The 14951-nt window shown below is 37.9% G+C and overlaps 1 protein-coding gene across 1 annotated transcript in view; it reads left to right on the top strand.

Annotated features, from left to right (window-relative positions):
• LOC135787364 (uncharacterized) overlaps positions 1-14951 on the top strand; it is a 33482-nt gene that overhangs the window by 7080 nt on the left and 11451 nt on the right. Inside the window, exon 2 of the mRNA XM_065297311.2 lies at positions 3325-4109. Coding sequence (XP_065153383.1) covers positions 3325-4109 — 785 coding nt within the window. The remainder of the gene's footprint in view (positions 1-3324; positions 4110-14951) is intronic.

Genomic DNA, 14951 nt, shown 5'->3' with positions numbered 1-14951 from the left:
ATCACACACAGCATCTCCTAGTACATGGGGTCCTCCAAAAATTCAATTCAAAATATTTTTTGTTGGAAAAAATGAAATCAGGCGCACAAAAATGCATTATTGGGGCGAATAACAAACATTTAAACTTGATTAAAATGAATAGCATGACTTTCCAATGATAAAATTTATTCAGTTAAAATATGTAGTAGCTATGCCAATTTTTTGATTTTATTATCTTTGTAACTAAAAAGGAAAACTCACTGTTTTTCAATATTTTACTATGTTCTTACCTCAACTTAGACAAATGAATACATACCTATCTTTTTTCAGTGCGTGCACTTCATCTTTGTACAGCGTGTCGTGATGTGTTAGCATTTAGCCTAGCCTCATTCATTCCTTAGGATCCAAACAGGGATGAATTTAGAAGCCACCAAACACTTTCATGTTTTCCCTATTTAAAGACGGTTACATGAGTAGGTTCACAAGTAAGTATGGTGGCACAAAATAAAACATGGCGATTTTTTAAAGCAGATAAAAAAATGAGAACTATATTGTAAGGCGGAAGTGATGTACAGTATTCACAGGAGTGATGTTGTTACTGCGCCAGAGGTCGAAGTGCTTCAACCTCAGTGCTCTTCCGCCATACAATATAGTTCTAATTTTTTATCCGCTTAAAAAATCGCCACGTTTTTTTTTTGTGCACCATGTAACTACTTATGTAACACATGTCTTTAAATAGGGAAAATATGGAAGTGTTTGGTGGCATCTAAATTCATCTCTGTTTGGATCCTAAGGAATGAATGGTGCTAGGCTAAATGCTAACACATTCACGACACGCTGTACAACGATTAACTGTACGCATTAAAAAAAGATAGGCATGTAGTCATTTGTCTAAGTTGAGGTAAGAACATAGTAAAATATTGAAAAACAGTGGTGTTTTCCGTTAACCATCATAACAAAGTATGTAAAGCCAGTCTTAATTTAATACATGTTTAATACATTATACCTTGGCCTTTAAAAGGTTGAAGATCTCTGATCTAGTAACTTCAATTCATTAAAAACTTGCTGCAACAGAGATTCACATGTAAATGTAGATATAATAGGAGATCATTGATCATACTGAAGACCACAAAAATGAAAGTAATGACATTAAATCATGTTTGATAGCTTCAAGACCACTGGTGTGATTCTAAAAGTCAACAAAGTAATGTTTTAGTAGATCAGGAAGTTTTAGTACACTAATTCCTAAAACCAGTTCCTTAATATATCAAAATGATGCAAATACCATCCCTTTAAAAGTAAGTGTTGAGGTGACCCATGGTTTACAATTCATGCCAGTTAAACATAAGAACCCACAGTTACGGCAGCGTTCAAATGTGCTAAACGTGAGTGTGCCAGGACAGATGGAGTAAACATGTTCGTGTCCAGTGAATTCTTCACATTTCATCCCCTTGAAAGTTTTTGTCATTGGCTCTGAAATAATTCTGACATTCTTGATCGCGAAATGAACAGGAACATTTGGCAAGTGCAGCAGTCTCCCTGTTTCTTCCGGGACAGAAAATTGACAAAACATGTTTGGGGTCACAAAGAAATTCTTTAAATGACACATTGAATAGACATCACTTGAAATCATCAAGCTTTAAAATTCATCTGGGACAGATCAGTGTTTCTATCTACGTATTGCCGTGAAAAAGACACAGTAGGCGATTCCAGAATTTTTGAATGTGAACTGGGTATGGAGTATTTTATCAGCTCAAAAATGTGAGACGCTTGCCAGACATAGAGAAAAACATTCTCTCCTCTTCTAGAAATAAAGCACGACTGCAGGTTGGGCGTGACGAGCAACCCTTGAGGATTAATAAAGGGTGTATGTGTACAGTGTTGAAACTCAACTGTCCTTCACACCTGAACTAATTCCTCAGCAGCATTGCATCTTTCAGAAAGATAAGGACTACAACTATGCAGGTTTTAATTCCAGCCAACACAGTCATTGAACTTCTTTTTTTTCTTTTTAACTCCTTTGAAAGTTTTTATTATGAATGCATTACTCTGCATTATGAAGGACCTTAGCATTACTTGCATTCCTGGCTGCCAGGGGCTGGACCAAGGGCTTTTTGATCTCTCTTTACAAGCAGTCACGTCTCAGGGATGTTAATTGAAAACCTTGGGGGATTTGAATGTTGACTACTTGCTCCTACTGAGTGGCATCAAAAATGTCCCGCGATCAGCAGTTCTGCGGACTCGGCTGGAGAGTGCCGGTGTATGAAAGCTGACCCAATGGGCCGGTTTAATTGACCTTTAAAAGTAAATTAGCTAAAGCATGCTGGACCTCATACAGAACACACAGACTACTGTATTTTGCTGTATTTTGGTCATGGTTGTACATACGGCCCATTTACATGACAACATTTTATGAAATATTACATTTGTAGTGGATCTAACATAGGTTTATTTTGGATTCCTGGTATTGTTTATGACAGCAGAGCCTGTGAGAAAGGACAGGCACATAACACAGGCACTGTTTTGACTAAGAACAAACCTGGGCCAGCAGCAAAGTTCGTATGACCCCACATTATTGAAATGCTATCGCTGTTTTCACAGTCGCTATCCAATCTGAAAACGTTATCATCACAATACATTCTTTTCTCACAAAACACATGGGTGGGCTTCAGATGAATGCTTATTATTCAAAACCACACAAAAATAGCCTGTTTGGGGTATGAGAAATCTGGGAACAGCTGAAATGGTTATTATTATTTCTAATTTTCAAGGACTAGGGAAAGGTAACTCAGTATATGATTTTTTTCTCACATTGTATCAGTGCGATAGTTATGTGAAACTTTTGGTGAAGGTTAAATGTTCAGAAAACTCTCAAAGTATCTGTTTTTTTGGGAGTACAAAAATCATTAGAGCATTTCCTTCCTAACATATCCAGAATGCAACAATACATCCTGTGAATAATTTGTTAGAATTTTTGTCCGGCTCCCACCCATCTTCTCTTCACACATCTTCCTGCCATCAAGTTAAATCACGCCACCATCAAAATAAAGAAAGAAAAAGACAGGTGATGAAAGATGCCAATAGAAATTTTAATTAGCAACTTTTAAATGTATATATTCAAAGAAGGTTATATAAGTTCAGTGTAGGTAAAGTACTTTGAGGCATTATTATTAAATATCCTCTATTAATACATTAACATCAGACTCTTATTATGAAAAAATAAGTTTTGACTGACACTTTGAATGTATTGGATTTTCAGTACTAAGTTAGATGATATGCCACAAATAAAATCAAAACAAAGAGTAACATTATTCAGAGGTTGACTTCTTTTGGTATGGTTTGCAGGTAAAGCGGATGTGGTTTTGGAGAATGAGGTTGTACTGACAAAGATGAAGTTCCTCAACAACCTTCCTGAGAAACACCTAAATGCAGAGGATTCCATATCAACCATCTCCATTTCAATGTCTGAGCCTGAAAACACAGAGACTCTCCAGGTGGATGAAGTGATCTCCGTTCACAGCGCTGCTCCTGAGCCAATAATACCTGAATCAAAAACAGACTATCTTTCCACAATTTTTGCAGATTCTGAACTTCCAAGATTGTACAAATTTGAATCTGAAGACTCTGGGGTAGAGATGACCAGTGGGGCAACATCCCCCTCTACCCCAACAGGTTCAGAGCAAAGCTTTGTTGTTCACAGTAGAGAATCTTCATGTGACTCTAGTAACCTGAACTGCCATATACCCACTAACAGTCCTCTTGAAGAGAGTTTGGACTCTTTGAAAACTGCACAAACATCTTGTATATATGCTGAACAAGACAATTTTGCCGTTCTGGAAGACAGAACAGAGGATGCGAATGTTAATGATGATTTATTGGATGTTACAATAGATTCAAAAAGGACCGAGGACAGAACCCTGTGGAACACCAGGGAAAACGACAAGGATGGCATAGAGTTCATGATAGCACAGGAGGAAATAACAGAGACAACATTGGCTGAAGACACAAAGTGTTCTACTGAAGCTTATGATGAAATGTCAGGACCCGAATTTAAACATCAGCCTTTGAGGAAAAGTACAACGAGCGATAGTCTGGATGAGTACATGGAGGAATGCTGCAGGCTAAGTGAGGTAGGTCTTTTATTGTTATTTACCTGATGTCATGTTTTTATATCTACTTTCACAAACAAATATGGTCAGCCTCATTGCAAGCATTAGATTGTGATTACAATGAGGAGCATTGCATTCTCACTATAATGGATTAACCTACATAGACCACAGAAATGTGCATATTCTAAAAGAGATTGTGAATGACAACAAATAAAAAAAATAATTAATATTTTAGTATTCAATCAGTATTCTCGTCTACAAAATAAACAAAAACAAAATAAAGCAAAATTGGGGATATATCATGAATATCAAATCCTGATTGACTGATTTTACCTTTTTTTAGTGGAGTAATTAAGCAGTGTTGTTTTTGGCAGCCCTTTTAGTTTTCGTTTTAGTCTTAGTCTTTTGGACGAAAATGCTTTTAGTTTTAGTCACATTTTAGTCACTTATGAAATTGTTAGTTTTAGTCACGTTTTAGTCGACGAAAACACAAAAAGGTTTTAGTCAAGTTTTAGTCGACGAAAACGCAAAAAGGTTTTAGTCAAGTTTAAGTCAATTTTAGTAAAAAAAAGAATTTTTTAACAAATTAATTTAGGTTAAAAAGTGTGGTGTATTTAATACTATTAAAATGTGCATTAAGGTTCTCCCTGAGGTCTTGCCATTGTAGTCGATGTGCCTTCTGCGCATGTCATAACAAAAAAGTTGAGCCTGATATACCCTCATGTTGAGTTTGTGTGTTACGCTGAGACCTCACTTATAAATTTGAGAAACGCGTGCCTTGCCTTTTTTAAATACACCACAAAAAGTATAGGAAATGGGCTTAGGTTTGACAAGTAGATACATGTAAAACCTTAAGCTTACCATGAAATGTGTCACAAGCCGAATGTCGAGTAAAATGTATATGATTGTTAACAGCATGACTGGTTAGTTACCTTTAAAAAAATATTAGCGTGATGAGCCTTCAGGTGCCGCTTGAGGTTGGTGGTATTCTTCCCATTCTTGCCCTATTTGTGGCCACATTTACCGTCGTCTCCCAATATGCATTCCGTTTTTCTGTCTGATAGATTATACTGAAAGTATGTCCATTAATCATCTCGTCGTTTCCGTTTATTGGCGCCTCCGCTACGTCCTTCGAACTCGCCACAGCCGCAGGTGTGTTGTTGTTGTTTGAAATCTGGTGCGCGTGCGCGGCATGGCGGCAGCCGGGTGGTGGGCGTGACTGTGTTGACCCAAAACAAGGATAGGAAACGGCAGCATTGCTGATACTTTTTAGCTAAAAACAGACAGATTTCACGCAAAATATGCAGAAATGACATGCATTGTAAACGTCAGACTTACATTCATTTTCGTTCCGTCTCGTCTCGTCAACGAAAACTCGAAAGCGTCTCGTCATGTTTTCGTCACCTTAGAGACATTTTTAGCTAGTCATCGTCGCGTTAGCGTCATAAAAAATAGGTGCGTCAACGAAATCATTTCGTTATCGTCATCGTTGACGAAAACAACACTGTAATTAAGTTAAATTAAATTAAATTAAATTATAGGATATTTCAGTATTTTTATGGGTAAACCTCAAGAGAATCACGTTCACCATTCCTGTTTATCACTGTTAATCACAAAAAATCAACAAAGGAAAAACAAGAGATGGAAGCTTCAGAACGAAACAGAAACATGTTCACAATATTGTTTATTGTTTCTCTTAATTGTGTCCTTCTAAGCACGTGACTTGTGTGAATTTAAAACATTCCTGGACTTTTTCAGTGAACTCGAGCACAGACTGTGTAATTAGGTTGTATAAGATACACCCAAAACACAGTCACAGTGAAATTTTCATTGTCAACATGCTAAAACAAACAAGCTCTGTGTACAGTTTAGGGGCATGCTTACATCCTTTTTCATTAACCATGATGACAGCTTTCCTCAGCTTGACGTCATGGCTTCATCACTGCATGGGTGAATACTATGACCAAAGGGAAAACAGGATAGAAGAAAGTGTTTTGAACCTTATACTGACAAATGGCACACCCTGCACAATTTAATGCATGCCACTAAACCATAGTAAATTATGGGATACATAATTTCTTATATATTAAAGTAATACCTTCCATCAGAATTTCACATGAGAAAAAGTCTCTGGTTTGGTATATAGGCCTATTAATATAAGTCTGTGTTTTTCAGTACAGTACAGTATAGAGAGGATCTAGTGTAGGGTGTGCTACAGATCTCGCCCTTTTAAAGCGACCGCCACATCACACAGCACCTGTTCATCTGTGTTGAGAGAGCGTGCAGATGGCTGCCGTGATTACAGCTGGTACAGCCAATGTCTCTCTCATCTGGGCCATGTGCCTCAGTCCTCCATGCTCATCCAAGCCTACCTGATGCATCGAACAGGTGTCAAATAGCTCAAATTACTCACATATTTACCCAAATAATGCCTCTTTGATAGCGGCTTGGTCTTCTGGTGGCCATTTTTTTGACGAATGGTCTACTTTATGGAGGCTGCGATGACAGGTAGTCATGGCAGTAAACTCGGCCTTCATCATTACCTGTCACCAAAGCTAATAAGCTGATTCCCCTTTGCTCGTTAAATGGAGCTCTGTGGCCTGAGGAAGAGGATATTGAAAGCTTTTTTCCCATCCGCTTCAAACATGGTAACTTCAAAGAGGCCTCTCTTCCACTCTCCGCTAATCTGATTTGTTCCCGGCTTATGAAGGTTGGAAGGACACAGAGCTACAGTGAGGATTTTAATGTACGGCAGGTGTATGTCAATCACAAGAGACTGATTAATGTGCAGGCATGAGTTTTCACATTCGCCCATTTCTGGGGAATATGCAAATGATGCAGAACGGATTGCAAACAACATATTAAAAAAGAACAGGGCCATTCATGTTGAAGGCTGACCAATAAGATTGACTTGTTTTGTCCTAAACAACTGCTAACATAAAAAATTGGCGTTGTTTCTTAGTACTGATGACCGAGTACTAATCTAATCCATCTGTTCTGTTGGTTGCCTGATAACCTCGCCATATGTGGATCTATGGGGGCATTAAAAGCATTTTTGTGGTTGATCTGACACATGCATTAAGCAGAGGAAAATACAGTGTCAGCGAGGAATGAAGATATTATAATTGGCTAACTTGCCCCCTCATCCCACCCCCAAAATGGCTACATCTGAGAAGTTGAATTCCCCAGCTGTAGCACATAAAGCGATCATTTCCAATGTGCTAGTGTGGGGTTTTAATCTAATGATGGATGAGGCATGGAGCGCAGCGCTATGTGTGACTCAAACAATCTCAAACTTCAGGCCAACTCCCTCAAATCTGACATAATAGGTTATGAGATGGCTTTCAGATATATAGAAATACATGTAGGTGTCAATATGGCAGTAAATCTGTAATTAAACATAATTTTAAAAATATCAAATTGCCTTTTTCATCTAACTGAACTCTCATCCACCAATGATTCAAGATTAATATTTTTGGCTGTGAAAATGTATAAAATCTTTTCTATATCTTTTCTGCAACATGATCTCATGTAAAGTCGTGTTATAGTCATGCAAAATTTTATTAACTTATGTGTGTACATGGCACGAAATGTAGCTTTATTTCATGCCTTGAGCATGAATGTATTTTTCGTGACACTCGCACAGATTTCTATAAATAGTTTCTTGTGTCCGTGGCATGACTTTTGTTTCCATGTTTTGAAGCCACCCAAATTTTTTTGCCTGTCTATGCATCTCACGGAAAGTCGTGTTTTAGTCACGCAAAATATGATTAATTTATTCGTGTCCATGACACGAAACTCTTTTCGTGCCTTTAGAACAAATATTTTTTTTTTGTGACACTTGCACAAATTTCTATAAATATAGTTTCTCATGTCCATTGCACGACTTTCTTTTTCGTGTCATTTTATGTATTGTTTTCTCATTTCCCCCTATTTTTAAATCATTGTCGCTTGTGGTTGGGTTAGATTTAGGGTTTGGGTTAGGATGTGTTAAAAAGTAACAAAGTGATTCTAACCCTACAAGCAACAATGATAAGAAAATAGGGGAAAAAAGTGAGACAACAATACATATGACACGAAAAAGAAAGTCGTGCCACGGACACAAGAAACTATATTTATAGAAATTTGTGCGAGTGTCACGAAAAAGACATTCGTGCTCAAGGCATGAAAACAAGCTGAAATTCGTGCCATGGACACAAATAAGTTAATCAAATTTTCCGTGAGATGCATACATGGGCGTTGGAAGCCCAAAAAATTTGGGTGAGTCCAAAACATTTTCTGAATTAGAGGCTATTTTCTTGTATTCTGGTGCCTTTTAATTAAACAATTGCCTTTCTAGCCTAAAAGCTTCGTTTACCTTGTTGTCTTGCGGCCCGGAGTGCAGCAGGCGAAAGTAGTTTTTTTTACGAAAACACAAAATGGAGTTTAACTCAGCTAGACCTCTAATGGCGCTTTTCCATTGCATAGTACCCCACGGTTTAGTTTAGTTTGGGTCGGGTCAGCTCACCTCACTTTGGCGTGGTTAGCTTTTCCATCGAGTTTAGTATCACTTCGGAGTGGGAGGGATTATAGGCGTGTCGTTATATTTACGCTGCCTACTGCTGTGACATCATACAAGTGAGAGCGTTGTTGTACATTCCCACACATTCATTTATTTCTCAGTCTGCCACAAAATTAAAATTGGCCACCACAAATAGATGTTTGCACATCGCGTTTATAACTACCTCTGTCTCATATGACAGTTTCTGTTCAAACACCCGACCCGTGGCGTCAGTCGACGGCGCTCCGCTGAGCCTCATTATAAGCATATATAATGCGGACGTGCAGGTCGCGAATGTGCCGCAACAAACTGCAAGTCTGGAAAAAAAACTGTTATGGTGTCCCGGATTCTCAACCTGCGGATGTTTTTCATCGCTAAAAGGGTGTTTGGAAACTTATAGCAGAACACAGATAACAACATGTTTGCTTGAGACAGCGCAAGCTAGCAGTAAGCTAAAGCTAATATTTACATTTTAGCGATGACGTGACGCTTCTCTCAGACCAATCAGTGATCTACAGTGTTTTCGCGTCACGTTTGGTATCAGCTCGGGTCGCTTGGAACCCCAGCCGAGGTGGTACGAAAAAGAGTATCGGGTACTACGTACTGCACCCAATGGAAAAGCTCCCAAAAGTAAGCTGACCCGACCCAAACTAAACTAAACCGTGGGGTACTATGCAATGGAAAAGCGCCATAAAAAATGAGCCAAGTGGAATGGATTTGAGCAGGGCAGGACTTACCAGGGTGGAGGCCCCTGGGCTTGAATAAATTTTGGGCCCTACACTCTCAGAACAAAAGGTACAAAAGCTGTCACTAGGATGGTACCCTTTAAATGGGTCCTAATATTTACTATTTAGGTACAGATATATACATTTGTTCCCATTACATGCACTCTTTAGGTACAAAGGTGTACTATTTGAAAGGGTACCACCACAGTGACAGCTTGTGTAAATTATCTTCTGAGAGTGCACACATACAGTAAACAACCTAAAATAAATAATATATCATAGAACTATATTTTAGGGAAGTTTCCCCACAGGGTTTAGATTAATCCAGCACTAGGCCTATTGCTATAGGTTATTATTAGGGCATTCAAGTAGTTTTTACAAACAAACCTTACAAAAAACATTACTGGTGTGCGTCTTGAGACAATGTTAAGATATATCATTGCAAGATGTGTTTAAATTAAGACAGATCAATCATGCATTTTAGTCTGGGACTAGGATAAGACCTGACTAGGAAACTGCCCCTATATCTCTAAAGCAGAACATAAGCCCAGTCTAAAATTAAATCATGTATTTTAGGGATGTCACAAATCCACATTAATCCTGCACATTAAAAAATACCCCATAACAACATTTAAAATCATTGTGTTAGACTTAGCTTAAGAAGAGAATGATATGTTTTGATTAACATTCACCTTATTACACACCATATAATGTTATAAACATAATCAACAAGCGTATTTTGTGCATATAGCCTAAGTGGTGCAGTGAAAAGAAAAGATTTTAGGATATTATTTAATAATTATGACAAGACCATCATGTAATATTAGACACCAAAAACCAAAGTGGAGAAGATGATCATTAATTAATTTTGCGTTTGATATGAACGTAATACATTAAAACCTTGAACGTAGATATAAAAATGAACACTTTTCAGAAGTTTAAACTGTGATTCTGTTAGCAAACATGCTGAAAGAGAAACTACAGGAAAGTTAGGCTAGCTAGTGGATTATATCAAAAACCATCAGGACATCAACATGGCCATAATTTAGTGAATCCTCACCTCCAGATGAAGTAATAAACTGGACTGATGATTTAAATGTTGACATAGTCATATGTGCGTTGTTAACTCTCCGGATTTTGTTATGTTTCGTAGCTCTGCTCCACTCGTTTATTTCTCCACAGAAACTGTTTGTCGCATGAACTGCAGACTGCGAGCAGATTGGATTTCATTTGGCGCTACGCAGATCGTTTGGTGATGTCAAAGTACCGCGAGAGCGATTAGAAAGCAGACTTCTCTGTGTGATTTCTCGAATCGCTCTCGCGGTACTCTGATGTCATTCTTTTTGCTGTTGTTGAACCACTAGAAAACACCCGTCTGCTTTACAATCACTTTTGCGGCGTGATAATTTGATTTCATATGATGATCGGATCGCGCAGTGCCGCATGAAGTCAAATGCACCAAATACCAAATAGCCGACTGCATATGAGGTTAAACCCGCCAAAGTAGCAAGTGGAGCATGCGAATGGTGAGTATACTGCGTATACCTGCTGCGTATCACGTTAGATTACAAACAAACAAGAAAAAACAGAGTTACAAGACCTACTCTAGTAATCTTTCATACGGAGCGCTTCATTTTCGCGTTGCTCTTTCTCGTTATCTGTAAAGCTTATTTATGACTCTCATTTCGCGTATTCGCTATTATACTAGCATCTATGGGTTTCAAAAGCAGTAAACTCAGCGCGTCATATTCAGCACCAAGATGACTGACATATATATATATTAACGAATTAAATGCAGCACCAAACAATTCTGCACCAACCAATAGGCTGTAAAATAAAAAATGAAAACGACTGAACAAATCAAACGAACGCAAGCAAGCACGGAGGCCCCTATTGGCCGAGGCCCCTGGGCTCAAGCCCAATCAAGCCCAATGGTAAGTCCGGCCATGGATTTGAGAAAGCAGCAGCGTGGACGTCAAGGATGTAGCTAAAACGTGGATAGAGTTCAATTTATAAGGGCATCCCTATAGATGGTTTCATCGGACGCACGTGCAGTGATGCAATTACGTCTGGAAACTCATTTATAAAGGCTGCGTACACACAAAACGGGGCTGAAAATGTACGCACACCACTTCCCACGCAAAGGTTGTGATCTATAAAAAACAAACTTGACTGGAGATTGGGCTTGAAGGGTGGGATCTAAAGATGATTCCTGTATGCACACTTGCAGATGATCTGTGATTTATAAAGGGAAATTGCTTTGTTTTATAAGTCTTGATATTTTTTGCCATTTGCCATTTTTGGCCTTTGTGCGTAGTAAGGATCCTACATACAGTTTTATAAATGAGACCCCTGGTCTGAACTTTACTTCCGATTTCAGTTTTTTAATGGTCTGACTAGTTGCTGAAACTGAACTCTTGAACAAATATCTTGTCGAAAATAACAAATGTTTTGGTTTCCTAGGTAATATATGTGTTGTTTATTTTGATGTTATATAAATAAACTACTTTAAACGGATTTTGTTGTTATTTATTCTTAGCGGAGTTTACCGGAAGTTACGTGTGGACCACGGACGCCGCTTGTTTATGTTGTTACTGCTGAAAGCGTCTATAGTGCATTGGATTTCACTGATGGCGCTTTGACAAGTGAACAGACATATGCGCTAAATTACAAAAAAGTGAGTCGGTCCAATATCAATGGTCTTAAAAAGTGGCTGGGTCTTGTCCCACCCACATATATGGTTCCAATGCCCATATTTGCATACACCTCGCACCTGGTTTCTCATTCCTCTCCTCTGATGCCATGTTTAGAAAAGTTTTGCTTTACAGCAGACTAGCTAAAATATTTCCAATAAAATGGTTTATTTTCTCAGATGCCCTTGAATGGATTTATAATGTTTTTCCTCGTGTTGGTAATGCAGCTTGTGCTTATGTAATTAGAAAAATATTTTCCTGCAATCCAAGCCAAAGGCATATGCACGATTGTTTTCCTCTCAGTTTGTTTTGCACTTCAGTGTGTGGTTAAAATACCGCATTCTTGCAGTAGAGAGAAAACTACACTCCATTCACACGAGACACGATGCACCATCAATTATATAAACCAACTCTCGTGTTAAAGTTCAAACTTTTGTCTTTTGACAATGACAACATTTGAAAAGTATCTTGATATATTAAAACCTAATTAATGTGGTTTACCCCAAATAAAATGAACTCTGTGTTATGTAGTTTAGAAAAACACCCCTACCCCCCACATCTGGACCTGTGCAGTAATGCACATGAGCACCACAGATTCTTCTCTGTGTGGGGGGTGTGAGGAGGAAGGGAGTGGGGCTTTCCCCAGCCTTTCTGTCTTCCCTTCTCCTGGGTCACCTGGGATCCTTAGTAGAGCTGATAACATCTGTCATGTTTCCACATTTATAAAGGCCTAGAATAGGTAATTTCTTATGTCTGCCTCACGTCACGCATTACAGGGAGTTTGTGGTGTTGTGTACGTGGCATCTGGCGCATCACCTTTCATTGTTTTTCAAAGAATGAAGGGACAGACACATTATTGCTTGAGCATTGACCAGCAAACTATTGAACAACAAAATGTGTTAGTTTAGTATTGACAGACTAAAGATTTACATAAAGGCTTATTTTATTTAATATAATAAAATACTTCAGGCATTATGCTGTGAATCTAATGCAAGCCAAGCTTTGCAAAGAGGCTGTTATTATAAAAAAAATTTTTAATTGAGATGAAATAAATAATCTGTGCATTGATGTATGGTTTGTTACGATAGGACAAATTTGGCTGAGATACTATATGAAATTCTGAGGGTGCAGAAAAATCTATATTTCAATAATCAATAAATCATTAATTACAAAATATCTTCACAACATAATCTTTAAACATCCTAATAATTTTTGGCATTAAAGAAAACAATTTTGACCCATACAATGCATTAAGTGTTACTTATGACTGTGGTCCTGAGTCACGAATGTTTTAAAAAATGTAATTATGAAATTCATATGAACATAGCCCAAACCCCTTTCCTGACAAAATTAATGGAATACAGGATTTTTTTTTTTAATAAAAATCGTCATAGAGTTACTTTAAAGCTGATAGTCTGATGGTTTATCCTAAAAGCATGAGAAAAGTTCATGGTCAAGGAAGTAAAATTATGACCTGTTGAGGATCTCACACTCCGTCAAAGGAAGCGATGATGTCAAGTTCTAGTATTTTAGCTCTTTGTCATGTCCTCTATTGTTTGGCTTCTGTGTTTCCATTAACTTTGGGCTTTGGGAGAGGACTGGATGCAAGTGGCACGGAAAGCTTTCGGGGGGAAAAAGCCTGAGACCTGAACTCACATCCTGCTTTTGTTGGGACACTTTTGGGAATGTTGATGATTGTATAAATATTTGTTCAAAATTTCCTTTGTATTTTTTTGTGAAACGTGAGCATGTGCAGCTCTACAGCCAGAGATGGAAGGATGAGTCAACAAATAAATAACAGTACCTAATGCTTTTCGTAAGGAATAATTGTTGACGGGCCGTTGAATTATCAGAAAATAATGCACACCTAAGGTGGAAATGCGGAATGATGCATTATTTTTGAATAATTCAAAGACCGGGGGCAATTATTCTGCGTATACAACGGTAACCACAAACATTTAATGTCAAGTTAATGCAATCGATTCATGAACCGCTAAATAGCCTCAGACCTCAAGCCACAGTGCCAAATTCAGGCCGCATTCTCAACTTTAGTAATAAACTAATGGTTCTGAATAGTACTGGAAATGGTTCACTGGATCATAATTATAGGTGAACGATAAGTGCTGCTATAGTACGACTATGGTTATGGTTCTGCACCATATGGTTCTACATACATGTGCTATATAGCACTTCAAACGGTTCCCCATATAATTGAAAATTTCTAATTGTGCACAATTGCTTTAGATCTGAATTAAATAAGGCAAATTAACAACATTAACCATTTAAACAGATTTTTAAGGGCTTCCACTACAGCAAACACGGTTGTACAAGACCCAATTGTATTACTTGGATGCCTACAACGAGATTACATAACATTGTCCATAGTAAATCGTGAATGATATTTTACTCTCTAAAGTATCTGGTGGTCTAATAGAATGTATTATTGTTTAATAAATGTCCATTGACCTTCATTTTCCACTTTATTTCCACTTTAGTGTAAAATAAGGGGTGCTTACATCATCAGTTTGGATTTTGAGTCCATCCTCTTTGCTCTCAGGATGTTGGTTCACCTGAACACACATCTTAAGAAATGTTGGGTTGTTTCAACTCATGTTTGGGTCAAATAAGAAGAAACCTAACCATGGGGTCAATTAAATCAGATTTGTATTTTCAACCCAACATTTGGGTAAAACAACCCAACATTTATAAAGTCAGACTGTTACATTTGCTTTGCTCTGTAAACTCATTAGCACTTCAAATGAGCCACTTGCTTTAAAACAATAGGATGTAGTTCACACTGTTATTGTTTACTTGTTAAACAAAAGTTGGTTAATCCCCTATGGTGAATGCAAACATCTTCAGTAATACCTTTATTTAGCACCTACCCTATTGTTCAGAGATGGGC

Source organism: Paramisgurnus dabryanus, chromosome 20 (assembly GCF_030506205.2).
Source record: "Paramisgurnus dabryanus chromosome 20, PD_genome_1.1, whole genome shotgun sequence".
Taxonomy (NCBI): Eukaryota; Metazoa; Chordata; class Actinopteri; order Cypriniformes; family Cobitidae; genus Paramisgurnus; species Paramisgurnus dabryanus.
This window is presented reverse-complemented; position numbering and strand designations above follow the sequence as displayed.